The sequence below is a fragment of the Syngnathoides biaculeatus genome, chromosome 20, assembly GCF_019802595.1.
Source record: "Syngnathoides biaculeatus isolate LvHL_M chromosome 20, ASM1980259v1, whole genome shotgun sequence".
Classification (NCBI taxonomy): Eukaryota; Metazoa; Chordata; class Actinopteri; order Syngnathiformes; family Syngnathidae; genus Syngnathoides; species Syngnathoides biaculeatus.
Window position 1 is genome coordinate 15,248,660 of NC_084659.1, and position 14,768 is coordinate 15,263,427.

General features: G+C 46.3%; 1 protein-coding gene across 6 annotated transcripts in view; it reads right to left on the reverse strand.

Annotated features, from left to right (window-relative positions):
- Positions 1 to 14,768, reverse strand: part of foxp2 (forkhead box P2) — a 122,998-nt gene that overhangs the window by 70,100 nt on the left and 38,130 nt on the right. For 4 of the 6 annotated variants that reach the window (XM_061807070.1, XM_061807065.1, XM_061807066.1 and 1 more), the window contains one exon: positions 6,028 to 6,217. The exons of 1 other annotated variant lie outside the window; for it this stretch is intronic. In XM_061807070.1, coding sequence (XP_061663054.1) covers positions 6,028 to 6,210 — 183 coding nt within the window. In that variant the 5' untranslated portion in view covers positions 6,211 to 6,217. Of the gene's footprint in view, positions 1 to 6,027; positions 6,218 to 13,434; positions 13,559 to 14,768 lie in introns of those variants that run through there. One more of the 6 variants, XM_061807068.1, reaches the window with a different exon arrangement.

Consider the following 14,768-nt stretch of genomic DNA (forward strand, 5'->3'; position numbering starts at 1 on the left):
ATATATCCAAGGTCAACCTCGTATTTTTTACCCCCACCTATCAAGGCTATTTGGTCCGTCCCGTCTTCATCTGTTATTTTTCGGCAACACTAATAGTTAATGTGTTGAAAATAGATTGAAAGGATATTTCAACAACACTCACAAAAGTGCAAAATGTATTAGATACATTGGAAAACCTTGGCTGCTGTGTGCAGAATATGTGTTGGCTATATTATATATTATACAAGGCTAGATGCAATATTTTGGCATAATAACGAAAATGGCTGAATAAATTTGAGTTGCCTTGTTTTGTCAAAATCGAGTCATCTCACTGTTTTATTACATCACTTACAGCTGAAAGATTTTCTTAAAAAGAGTTTTGTACGATGACATAACACTGGTTGCTTTTGTATCATTTCAAGGGTGCTTTTTTTCTTTTATGATGAGTGGCTTGGTGTGAGTGCACATTTTTAGAATATAAAGTATAACATGATAATTACCATCATTTCCGGCCTACAAGCCACGACCTTTTCCACACGCTTTCAACCTTGCGGTTTATCTAATTTGTGCATTTGTGCCGCGAGGGGGCACTCGAGCGGAAAGAGGTAAGAGTGAGACCGGTGAAATATATGTGCCGAGGAAGTGACTTTTACCTGCACTGTTAGCTTTTGCTAGCGTTTTGCTGCTGTGTTACTCGTGTGTCTCAGTGATACCGGTAAGTATTATTTTTACCGGCCCTGTTCGCGTTAGCACTAGCTTTAACGCGGCGCTAGCGTTAAACTCTTTCTGTGTACCGTCTTTCTTTGTAAATATCTCGTGTTTCAATGTGGGCACTTGCGGCTTTTACACAGCTGCGGCCTATGTACGTACCAAATACTATTTCCTGTGCAGGCTCGTAACCAGGTGCACTGTGTTGGCCGGGAATTACGATAAAGTCACACTTTTTTTTTAAGCACATTAACTTCATTGAAGATGATTTTGAGGTGGTCTTTCTTGGTGTTAATGTTCAAAAGGTTTACAAGTGGTGTTTGGGGGAACTGATTCAGGACAGTGTTTTATTTTCATTTTAGATTTTTCTGAAAAGCATTCATTTTGGAGGTGCGAGGATTCTGCCCAACAATACTGATACACAGAATTGTTGCCTTTTAGAATTTCACTCCATTTTGCTTAGTTGCTTCAAAAAATGTATTAATCCAATGATCAATCAATTGAAAAAAGCCCAATTAATGGATTTATGTGGCAAACTTGATTTATATTTATGATTAAATCATATCTATTGCCCCTGCGCTTCCCCTACCTGTCGTCGCCTTCGCCGCAGCCCCTGACCGCTTGAGCATAAAATGCCTATAAGTGTTTATTTCCAGCAGATTTCACTCTGTCTCTCCCCGCTTTTAATGCCCTCTTCTCCATTCCTCTGTCGCTACCTCCCCCCCTTCTCTCCCTTTTTCTCCTTGTCTCCCTTTCAAGCCTCAACGCCTGACATTTCGCCACGCTCTCGAGAGACTCCGGCGCGAAATGGAGTTACTGGGAGAGCGCCACTGTAAATTTCAGGAGGCCACGTGTAATGTGCCTTAAACAGAAACGGACGGGCCGGGTTTGAGCCAGATGGAGAATAAAAAAAGGAGACGGCGCTACAGGAGGAGGAAGCTATATAGATAATAGAATAATACCGTGTTTTGTCTGGGGAAGGCCATGCAAACAGTAGGCCTGCTGTCATTCACACAGTATATCTTTAGTGTCATCGCAGAGTGTGTGTGTGTGTGTGGGGGGGACTTACAGGCGTATATGTCACCGGCCCGTATGTACTATCCTGTGGGGACCGTCTGCCGATAGCTCAACTCGGAAGAGAAAGAAAGATGGCTTCCATTGTAAATAAGTTGGGACACGGGAGCTGTCTTTCCACTGACCGGGGCAATAATTTTACAAAGACATACGCCGCTCGCCTTTTCTGAAGCCGGCCGTTTATGAAATGGAACATATTTCAGGTGGAGGTCTTTCTCCTGTCCCATGAGGTGATTGATGCACTAAAACCCGGGGGCCAGCGGTGTCTTATTTACACAGTTGAGTGAGGCAATCTCGGGCCTTAAAGATAAACCTAATGAGCTTCTTTTGTGGAAGGGGTGCAAATGAGACACCGACCAGCCCCCGCCCCCCCCCACCCCCGTGCCTTTTCCTTTCCTTTCGCATCCAAAGGGGACAGTCTTGGTGATTAGGCCTTTAAATTATGCTCAAGGGCAAAGCGCAGATTTGCATCTTGTGTGTGTGTTCGGCTAAAAAAAAAAAAAAAAAAGAGAAAGAGAAAGAAAGGCAGGTGAAGGGCAGCAAGGGAAAGATGCTTGAGGCTTATTTGTGAGAGGTGACAATAATTGAACAATGAATGTCAGCAGTTTTTTTGTTTGTTTTTCCCCCCCCCCGCCAGATTTACTCTACAAAAACAAGTGTGTTGCACAAAGCTGCAGGAGTGACAGACTTCCGCAATTACTTTACATTTAAAGGACGAGATTTGAATTTGCCCGCAAAACCCTGAAAAATTAGCCATCACCGACTGTCAAAAAAATTCCCCCTTTATGACCGTTTCCCACCAGCTAAACTGCTCGGAAGTCAGGTTAATTGCTGTCACCGCCGAGTCGGACCGCTGCCTCGGTGCTCGAGGAGCGACGGAGGTAGCCTGGAAGCAGGGAAATTACGTCAAAATGTCGTCAAAATGGAAACGTTAGCAATCATGCGCTTGGCGGTAAACAAGCATCATTTGGGATTTTCCAACAAGCTGTTAAGTAGGGGTCGAAACTGCTCGCCACAATATAGGCCAGGGCGCCCAGATTGAGTCCTGGACGTCAATATGTGCAGGCAATATTTGAGGAGGTGCGGCATTCCTCCGACGCGGTCTCGGCTCATCAATCCCGATTAGAAAGCTAATCACCTAACAGCCTCTTCATCTCGATCCCCACATTTCAAGATCAATACCCGCATATTCATACACGGCCGCGTCACGAGAACGTGCGTGGTCAACGGTGAATCAATCAGAGTTCAGGATTACATTACTGCCTCGCCCCTGCTCTTTCTCTTCCTTTTTTTTTGGGGGGGGGTGCGCTTTCATAGTGATCACGGCGCCTGGCAGTTAGCGCCGGGCAACATTCATCATTTGCGCCGATGCATTTCTGCGGCTGGCAAATTGCAATCAGATAAAGGAGGAATCTAATCGCTGATCTGAAATCAAATTAGCTCTATTTAGGCAACGTTTGGGGAGGGGGGGGGGTGGCGAAACCCCAGTCGGAACTCTGCGGCGCCAATTCGATTGCGGACACAGTGCTTATTATTCAGATGCGTAGATAACAAGGCTTTTTTTTTTTTTAATATCAACTATAAAGATGACTGGATTAGAACTGACTGGGATGCAATACGAGAATTGCATTGAAAATTCCACAGCAATTTTAAGATTTGACTGACATAGTAAGGTATGGTTATTTTTGGTTATGGTTATTTTTTTAGCGATTGGACTGTGCCGTGTCATACAGAGAGGAGTTTCTAATAATTTGGCTGCTTCTCACTTCACGAATATTGCCACTGCATTTGAAAGAAGGCTCTCATCTGAAATAATAATGAATTGACCGCCCAATATTATCCATTTGTAAAAATTGGCAAAAATTTGACAATTCTTTAAAAGTACTGAAACCTTGCAGCAAATTTGTTCCCATTTTGTGAAGTTAAATACTAAAGGACATATAAAAACAGTTTAATGTTCTTCTTGTAATTCATATCTTTATTGCTGTAAGTGTTAAAGAACCCCCCCATCCCCCCCAAAAAAGGTTATTGTACCCATTACAGATTATTAACGCCCCCATTTTTGGTACATCGTGATTTTCACGCATTATATCCTTCAGTATATCAAAATATTCAAGTGTTTTAATCTGATTCTGATTCTGGTTTTTGGGACGATCGACGAAGAAAACCCAAGTACCCTCTCGTGGGCACTGTCCCATTTTTGGGACGAGTTTATAAATTAGTAAAGTTATCATATAACTTAACCATAAACGTAAAAAGAAGTGTTATTTCCTAGATTGCGGCCTGTTAGGAGACTTTTATCTCAATAAGGCAGAAAATGGGTGAATCAGCCAAATTATCCACAATTGAAAATTTATTTTATGAAATATCAGAATGGGCAGCTGCCACAAAAATTATCTCTATCAAAAATGCATATATGATCGATTTACAACCACTTCTATAAACGGACACATGCATTCATAAAACAAATACTACTGATAAATACTCAAACTTCATGATGATTCACAATTTGTGCCCTGGACGCCGTTTGGTTCAGTCCGAGCCGAGAGCCCCGAAGATGCCGCTTTTCTAATTATAGCTGCAGGTGGTATTTGGGAAGCTGCTAGGTAATGGCGCAACCCAGAGGGACAGGGAGGGGGGGGGGGGGGCAGAATTCATCAGTGCTTATTATTAATCATCCCTCCAGCAGCATGATGAGAGACCGCGGCTCCCTATACCCACCAGACCACTCAATGTCACGGCAAATATGGGAGGAAAATTAGAGCCAACAGCCTTCCTTTAAAACAGACTGATGATGGATGGAGGAGCCCCCCCCCCCACCACCACCCGCCCCTCCTACAAGTGAACACTTCAGTGGCTGTCATTCACTCACATGTGAACTCCTTCCAAATGAAACAGTTAGTAGACCCCAAAAAAAAAAAAAAGAAAAATGCACGAAGACGCCTCCGTCTTTTGTCTGGAGCGCTCGGACCTCGTGCGGAGCGCGCGCACGCCGCGGCCGGAAGTGTGTGAAGATTTTTTTTTTTTTTTTTAAAGTCTCCAGAGACCTGTTAGCTGGACTGCTCATTTCAATGTGTCTGTTTCTGGCTTGGAAGAAGAAGACTTGGCCTCTTCTCTTTTTTTTTTTTTTTTTTTTTTTTACATTAAAGACACACGCTGTCACACACACGCACACACCGGAACAAGCACTCGGCCCATCTCTGAGACTTAACTAGACATTTAAAGCTATTGTTGTCCTTGGTTCTCGCGGTATTTGACAGAATTTGTTAGAAGAAGAAGTTTGCCGGACCCTAATCAGGTGTGTGTCCTGAAAGAGTGGCGGTGCGATGATAAATTGACGGCTCGCGGCCCATCGGCGCAGCCGCCGCGGTGCCGTATAACGGGCACGGAGAATGGGGCGAGAGGGGAACTGGGGGGGTTGCTGGGGGGGTGCGCTTCATTTTGCTAGACTGACCCCAACCACCCTGCGAACGCACACACCACCGTGGGGCTTCAGCTGCTTCCGACGACACGCGTACGCACACAAACGTTACACACAACTTGTATGAAAATGACCAGCAAACCAAAAGAGGACACGCGGCGACGACGACTCCTACGGCGTCACCCATCAACCAACCTCCCCCACCCCCGCAACCTCATCTCCCGCTGCTCTTTTGGCAAACTGTCAAAGCCATCATTCACCATGAAAAGACACAAGAGCCACTTGACTCTTTTACTCCGCCGGCGCCTGACTTTCACAAATACCCCCCCGAACCGCACGCCCCTGTGCGAGTTCACGCGCTCAATTCGATCTGGCAGACAATGGAACGCATTCCCGGACACTCGAACGCGGTGAAAATGGCAAATGAGGTGCAAATAATTAGCGGGAAATGAGCAAAAGAGTTTTGTTTTTGTTGTTTTTTAGTGCATGCCAAAACTAAATCATGTGTCAACGCTGCTTAAGTCTCTCTGAGCTAGTGCCGAGGCAGGAGGCCCTCTGGTGGACGCCGGGCTGCCATGACACACGAAAAAAGCCTCCGTGTGCCGCTCCGATGACACGCACGCACACACGAGCTCCCGAAAACCCTACAAAATTAAATAGCAATGCCCCCCCCCCCCCCAAAAAAATCTTAAAACGCCTGAGAAGATCACGACACCCACAGAATACAATATTAAAGCCCAAAAAGGACATATCGACGAGATGGAGGAGGGCGGGAGGGGAGGGAGGGTGTCGGGGAGGGGTGGCGGTGGGGCGAGCGAGCGAGCGGGGCGAGAAACGCAACTTACCTGCTGTTGTTGCAGATGCAGCAGCTCGACTGTGCTTACTTCGCTGCCGCCCGTGTCGCCAGCGCTTGATCTCCCGTCTCTACTGCCAGCCTCTAATTGGCTGCTGCTTAGGGTGCTCATTCCATTTTGACTCATTGAACTGTTGCTTATTGTCTCTGTGGCCGACTCCTGCATCATCATCATTTAAAACCTAGAAGTGATTAAGAGGCACCGGTTAGGGCTCTTCTTCTTCTTCTTCTTCTTCTTGCAATTCTATTCCCCCCCCCCCAATCCCCATCTTATATATTTTTTTAATGCAGCCATTATCCTGAGCACCCCCCTCTGCAAATTAAAGCATTTAAAGAAAAGGGAAAGAGGGGAGGGGAATGCAGGAGGCGCAATTATGCATTCATTGTGTAAATGAAGCAGTACAAAGGGATGCGCGTCCTGCTGCTATTTGACAAGGGAGTGGGACGGTGTGGGGGCAACTGAAAAACGTGGTTTATATCCACTAAAATCCCGACATAAATTAAAGATTCAAGAAGTTGCATTAATAATGCCATCGGCGCACTAAAAAAAAAAAACTCATTCGTGGAAATAAAGGCAAACGCACGCACGATGATTAAAATATACATCATTTCTTGCCATCATCTTTACGACAGGCACTCTGAAAATATCTGCCGTCTTGACCCTGCAAGATTTTTTTACATTATTTTATTTTTTTTATTTCCTTGCAGCGTGCAAATGAGTTAATCGGTCTAGTGACGCAAAAGCTCGTCGCAAAAAATTAAAATTTAGCAGCGGGGGTGGAGGAAGAGGAGAAGGTGGCTGTCACGCTGACTGAGCCAAATTGTAGCACCAAATCTGCTTTAATCAAGCCGAATACAGGAATAAAAAAATGAAATTTTCCTGTAACTCAGAGAAACATTCTCAAAATAATAATGATAATACTGAGATGAGATTTTTTTTTGAATGGATTCTATCTGCACGTATCGGAAAAGCAGAGAGGAGAGAAAGAAAGGGAAATGAATTTATCACGGCGATCATTAATGATTGTGCTAAAAACAGCATAAATTATGTATATTAGCTGCTCCCTCTCTCTCTAGTAATAAATGTTTTATCACTTTCCCCCCCCTCGCATTTAATGCCGGCTACCTTCGCGGGGGGGTGGGGGGGGGGTGTGCAGAGAGGACATCGCTCAACACTCTCGCCGCAGATGCAAAGAAATATTTGCGCATTTATCCAAAAAATTAATTAGGAATATTGCCACCTTTTCATTTGCATCACAAGTAATTAATACCACTGTGGTGGATTTGGATTCTCTTTAGTTCTAAATAAATGTGTGACAGGAACTGAGCCACTGAAGAATGCTAACAAAGGAGGAACGAGTGCTGCCAACGTTTGTGTCATGATCTTCTCCGGCCTTAAACTAAAAATTCTGTTTTAATGGCTTTGTGCAAATGTCCTTGTGTGTGAGTGTGAGTGTGGGTGTGTTTGACGAGCGGCTGATAGAGGACAGGTCTTAAAGGATGTTCACGGCCAGGATAAACAGGATCCGGGCGGAAAAAGAACAAACAGGACTGAGCTGTTACACAGAGCAGGGCGACAGCTGCCTGGGACACAAGCAAACAGGGAAGAGGCCCGCTTGTGAACAAACAGGCCCCTGTTTAACACGGTGGCGCTCGCGACTGATGGAGGGGAGAAAAGACCGAATGGGTGGGGTAGGGGGGACAGAGGAGAGACGAGGGAGGGAGGGAGGAGATGTGTGTGGGGTGGGGGGTTCAAAACTGGCACATTGTGACATCCAATCCAGACATGAATCTCGGACTAAGAAACTCAAGGCTGCAGCCGAGATCAGCCGGCTAATAAGTATTCAAATTAGGCATAAATTTTACATGGCTGATGTTTAAAATATTCAGAGAAAGACTGTCTGATTGCCTTTACTACCATTTTATGAACATTGTAATGGAGGCTGCATCCCCCCCCCCCCCCCATCAACCCCACCCCTTTTCCTCTCGGACTTCTAGAAAACTGAGACAAAGAAATAAGAACCCGCAAGATGCAAAAATGACGCAAACACCCCCCCCCTTAAAAAAAATATATATATGTATCTATATATGTATTAATACATATATGTGGTGGCTAATGACAATGCAGATGTATGCAAAGCGTATTCACGGAGATCAGATGGTGCTTTAACCTTAATGACAGCGGCGAGATAAATTAATTAACCGTCTAAAAGGCGGCATTCAAATCTGCCAATTAAAGTGTCAATTAGAAACACAGCCGAGGCTGCGATGATGAGCGGGCTGGCCGGCGACGACTACCTTTGCGGGGAGGGGGGCAAGGGGGGGGGGGATGGAATTGTCACACACACAAGCGCAGGCACACAATACTCAGGGAGTGGGTGTGAGAGTTTGCACAGCACCCGCGGGTTCGAGCTGCACGCCACACACCTGACGAGGGATGAAGTGACGCCGGTCCAGGGTTTCACCCCCCCCCCCCCTCCCCAGTTGTTTTTTGATTGTTGCAAAATCTTCACACATAGGGAGAACCTGCACAACTTAAGATCTGGATACAAGCCCGGTTCATGGCTCAGATGAGTTGGTGGCGACATCTTTGCCGTTAAGTGTCAGAAATCAAATTAACGAAGAGAACTAACACAAATGTATCTTAGTGTATATTTATTATTATCATTTTAACAAATGGTGCATCTTCCCCACTCAAACTCCCTTTACTGGTAACGCCGCTGGGGAGAGTCTCGTTATGTTGTCACAATACAGCAGAGGGATCTGTGCGTTGAAGTGCCACGGGCGAGGTGGCCATTTTTAATTCACGAGCAGACGAGAAAATTTTTATAAGAAATGAATAAATACGCATAAATTTGAAAAAGTGTCATTACCGTTATTACAAGTGTATCAAGACACGAGCACAATTTGGTACAATGAGATTATTAAATAGAGGTATTTATGCATTTGTATCCGCACACTTTGAAGAGCAACACGTTAATTGTTTCCCTCACAATTTTTACGCAGCCATTTATGTCTTTGCCTTAAAGAACTTTTTGTCTTTGCGCAAAGTCTACTTCAATGGACCGCCACCATTTTTTTCACGCTGTCAAGGATTGCCTCCACTACGATCGTCCCGAAACTTAAAATCATAAATAATGAGTGCAAAGACATTTCCCCGTATAAAACGGAGGCGTCGTTAAAAAAAAATGCATCATTACCGCAATTGATCAAATGACACAAAAAACGACCCATTTCAATCTTTCGTGTGGAATTTTAGCAACTGCCGTGACCACACATCCGGCACTCTGCGTGAAGATTTCTACCAAGAAGTGAAACGATACACACACGCGTGCACCGAATACAGGCGGCCTCTCGTTAAAGGGGAAAGACGCGCTCCTCCATCTTTGTTTGCAAGCTCTAAAAGCCCTTAATGTAGCCTCATTACCTGGCCTGTCTGTCGCTCTATCATGTGCGGTAAACACACACGATGACACCGGCCATCCGTCGAGCAGGCACGCGCGCAGCTGTCTGCTGTCTACTGGTGAATTACACACAACACACACACATACGTATAGGATGCCGTTAATGCACGACGAGCCTGACGCCCATTCGGTTCGGGCAATTCATTGTCACTGCGTCTCTATTTGCAAGCCTCCTTTTGTATGCATCACTTGCATCCCCAAAAAAAAAAAAAATGTTTTCATCAGAGTGCACAAAAAAAAGGTGGGGGGGGTGGGGTGAAGTGACCGGTAACATGTGATCCCAGACGTCCGTTCCTTATCGCTTCGCATTCCAGGTGGCAGATTGGATCTTTTTCCTCTTCCCTCCCCAAAAATAATCAAAACATATAATAGAAATTACATTTCACACTCTGGCGGCTCCTCGCCGCGCGCTCGTCAAGTGGAGATACGGTTAACCATTTAAAATAATCACAGATTCTGTGCTTGAGTGAAATTAATTCGTCATTGCCATAAGTTAAGCGCGGGCGCGCCAAATAAAGTCGGAACCGGGCGAGGGCAAAAGGCGGCCGTGTTCGATACTTTAGATTGGCTAATAAATCAAAATGCCATGTATGGATGAAGAGACGGAAAAAAGTCAAAATAATGTATTAAATGTTGAGATCCCAAAAAAAAAAAAAAGTTGACGCTTTGCACAAATCCTACATAACGATCCTATGTAGGGCTTGTATTACGGATTTTTACAAGGGGGGGTGGGGGGGTGGCACTGGCAGCAGTTTGAAGCTGGCGCGGAAAAACCGACAAACCCCCAGATTAAGTCAGGCTGCACCAGGCTGCCCCGTGCATTAAAAGCTTCCTTTTTGGCACTGCGCTTCCGCCATAAAAGAGCATTAATGACTACGTCTTACAAACCTGTGTACGGTAAAGCTTTTCGCTCTCAAACTGAGGAATTTCAAAAGTACTTCAGATTGCTTTGAGAATTTACGACAAAAGAAAATCATATTTACAAAATCAGAAACAGGGGCCAAATGAAAAGCCGCGAAGAAGAATAATGGACTCTTCCCGGGGATGGACGTTATTCAAACGGAATCAAAACGCGGTTATCTTCCGTCCGACGAGCCCCGACGTCGACAAAAACCCGCCGCGGCGCTTCAATTCTTCATTTGGGCTGGCAATAAATCAAGAGCGCCGCGATAGGAGACGCTCCGTCGAGAGTGTCCCCCAACTTAATTCTCTTCTATTTACAATAAGGAGATGAGACGAAATAAGATAAAAGGCCGACTTCTTTGCCACCGTGCGTCTGTGAATGGACTCCCAGTGTGTGTGTGTGTGTTTGTGAGGGGGGGGGAATAAAAAAGACAAGCATAAGGGAAGTGTGTAAAGTAAATGTTCAATTGTATGAAAGGTACTCATGAATAGAGCTAATACAGATTTATGCCGGAGTGAGAAAAAAAAACGCTATTGTATACTTGCTATCCAATTACTGCTTGAAAAAAAAATTTGAAAGGGAAAGATGGAATTTATTAAATATGCTTTAGCTTTCCTTGACTTAGTAACACAATGGGGGGGGGAGCAGGCAGAGATGTCGTCCCGTATCATTTACGTAGCGCGCCGCCAGACAAGTGACGAAAGCCTGTCAAGTCGGCTCTCATTTGCATATTTGCCAATTGCATTAATTAACTCAGCCCACCTAATCAGGGCTAATTGACCTATAAAATGGGGGAGTGGGGAGGTGATGGTGGTGGAATAGGGGGGGGGGAGTCCTCATTGTCTGGTCCAATCATTTTTACCAGGAGTAGAGGAGGTGCACCAGAGAGAGCGGAGGACTTCCATTTAAAAAGTCCTGCACGCGTGGAAGTATTACATTGGCGCTGCTCAAACTGCGGCTCCCCCCCCCCAAAAAAAAAAAAAAAAAAAAAATGGAGCTGCTTTAACTGCGGGGAAAGATGAGGCCACGGAATTTTTACGCCGGAGGAAAAACTGAAAAGGAGCCGGCGACAGCTGCCGAGAACGAGGGGACGACGTCGCTTTGGACGCGAGTGAGGGGATCCGGCCGGCTTGGCGGCGGCCACGCACAGACATATCTCATTGTGACGTTTCCAGTTATTTCTGCTTGATTAGGGCCATTATGTCCCCGCCGTCCCCCCCGCCTCTGATTTATGCCGTCATTCCCCCTCGGCGGTCCTGCATCGATAGATCTTAATGAATTGGTAAATAAGGGCGAAGATTGCGCTTGACAACACCGCAACACTCCTCATTCATAGCAGATAAGATTGATGCAAACAATTAGGAGCATAACAAGGAGTATGGGGGGGTTGGGGGGGGGGGGGGGGACAGAAGGGGCCGGGGAAAATTACCTTTCCGAGGCAAAAACGTCACATCCAAATAGGACATGGGCATTCCTCGACTTAACACTGGCTTAGTCACACTTCTTTCATGCTCGGCTGGGGACTTTAGAACTGCTCAGGGGAGACGCATCACCCCTGCTCCGGCCGGGATTAAGAAACTGATTTGGGGCAACAATAAAAAAATATATATGAATACACACACACACATTTATATATAGAGGAGGCAAGCCGACACCATCCACAAAAAAAGTAGTCAACAAAAAGTGTCATTTAAATCATAGCTCTTCAGTATAATACTATTAACTTTAAGGCATATTTTAATAGTCTTAATTATTTCCTTTTTTACATTATTTTTTAATTTTTTATGAATATAACCAGCGACAAGCCAGGAGTGGCCAAAGGGGCAGGAGTGAGCAGAGGTGTGGAAAATGAAAGCGGGAGCGATACGGGAGCAGTCTTCCCTTTCAACACCCCCCCCCCACCCCCACCAACACCACCCCCACTCCGCCCCCTTTTCAACAAGCGCATGCAAATGAGGCCCGCGCCGCTTAACTGCATCATTTATGCGGATAATGGCGGCATCATCGTTACGGGCGACTCAAATTAAATTACATCACAATTAGCATAACAAAGTGATTGGCTCAACTTTCAAAACAAATAAGGCGGCCCGGCTAATGAACGGCGTTAATTGGGCCGGTGCGCCTGCTAAATAAAACACGGAGGTAAACATGTGCTCTGGTTAAATAATTCCCTATATATATTTTCAGCAAATGAACGCAGGCAGCGAGAAGAGGCAGAAAAGTGAATATCGCCGAGGGGTGGTGGGGGGGGGTATATGTGACTCCAAAATGTGTTGCATTTAATTTTATTGCGCTAGAGAAGCTATTACAGCCCAGACTCTGGAGAACAATGTAAATTATCTGCCTTCAAAATACAGTTTGGCCAATTCTCCGTGTGAGCTAATCACGTAGCTCATTATGCATTAGGGTATTAAATTATGAAGAGGAGCCCCCCCGTTCACATTCCTGCACAAAGCGCTATGAAATGTTAATCGTGCGCCCACAGTCACCCAATGGCGCGCCTGCGCTCGGCCTCATCAATATTTAAGTAAACAAATTACCCGACACTTGTCTTTGATAACAATAATTAGCGCGTCGCCCGCGATCGGTCGAGTGACCTCTTCAAACTCAACATCTGCTCCTCAAGAGTTTGTTTATTTTCTTGGTCGACGCCACGCACACATCTGTTTGTGACACTGTGCGCGCGTGTGTGTGTGCCCCTTAATTGTCTTGTGGCGTCTTCTTGAATTAAAAGTAGCAGCAGGCACATCTGGATGTGACCCCCCCCCCCCCCCTCCCACCTCGGAGAGAAAAGCAGAAACTACACAGCAGCAGAAAATTAGCACAATTATGACGTCGACACACACAAACACACACTTCATCAGAACTAATTAAGCAGCAGTGCAAAGTTACACAGCGAGCAGCGAAGCTAACACGGCGATAAAAGACAAGCGGTGGCGAGTGACAGCGGTTTGGCGGATGGATGGATCAGTGAGGGATGGATGGATGAATGAATGGAGTGCATGACTTATTATTATTGTTTTTTTTTTACCTTCAAAGTGAGGGGAGCAAAGGTCTCGCCTCGACCGCCACCGCCGCCGCTGCCTCAAAAGAGAGTCGAGCGGTGTCACCGCATGTGGAGAGGCAACACTATCTGTGTCATCACTCCAGCCGTGTTTATGGGGGGGTGGGGGGGGAGATGGCATCATAAACAAGCCAGGTCCAAACCAACCTCCCCCCCACCATGCACACCCCCCGCACAAACCAGTGCCCGCCCCAACTTCTTCACTCTCTCGCTCTCTCCCTCTCTTGGCACCTCACCACCAACCAATATGCCATTCATGCAAATCACCATTGCCCTATTAGTGGGGGGGTGGGGGGGTGTAGAACCTTAACAGACCCATTCTCCTGGCAATCATTCCAACATTTCCAGTTGTCACTGGGGCAATTACCAACCGGGTTTGCCCCCCCTCAACCCAATCTGGACATGATGCTGGATTTGGAAGGGGGGAACCAGAGTAGCAAAGCAAAGGGACAAGCGTGGAAATGCGTGCATGTGTGTGTGCAAAAATGGAAATTTATGATGCTGGCTTCTTCCTCTCTCCTCACTTGGAACTAATTAGACCATTTTTTTTTTTAATGTGTGTCGCTAAAGATATATATCATAGTCACAAATTGCGAAAAGATCAGTTCCTGTCCAACTGGAAGTGCAAGACTCGTCAGTGGTGATTTACGATCATATTCACTTTCTTTTCTGCCCCCCGATTGCAACTGCAAGTCGAGAAATCCCAAAGCGCGTGCACGGGGGTCGGCCGGCGGCTTTCCCTCCCTCCGCCGGCCGCCTCTCTCTCTCTCTCTCTCTCGCTCCGACCGCGCACTCTCTCGCCGCAGCTCCGACGCTGCGCGAGCACACGCTTCCTTCCGCGGGCGGACCGGCGCCCCCGCGGCTCGCCTCTCGAAAAACCCGGCTGGACGACACCCCCACCCTCCCTTCCCGAGGGCTGCTTTTATTTGTCCGCGGAGGTACGTGTTATCTTTATTCTAACTTTGCCCCGCGGATGCAAAGAAAGGGGACGCGCGTGCTACGGAAACAATTAGCCGACGCCGCGGCGCTGGCGACTCGACATCCTCGCGAGCACAAAGCGCCGCTTTGCCGCGGGCGCGTCCCGCACGAGATCACGGCGCGGCGCAGAAAGATCGAGAGGGCTGCGACCTTACCTTTTAAGACGAGAGTGCGAGGGAAATCCACTCCCCCCGGTAGGGAAGCATTTGACGGCGCTCAGATGCCTCCAAAAAAATGAAGCAGAGAGGAGGGTGAAATAAAAAAAAAAAAAGAAAAAAAAATGTCACCAGGAAAAAAGTAATAATAATTTGAAAAAGTAGTAG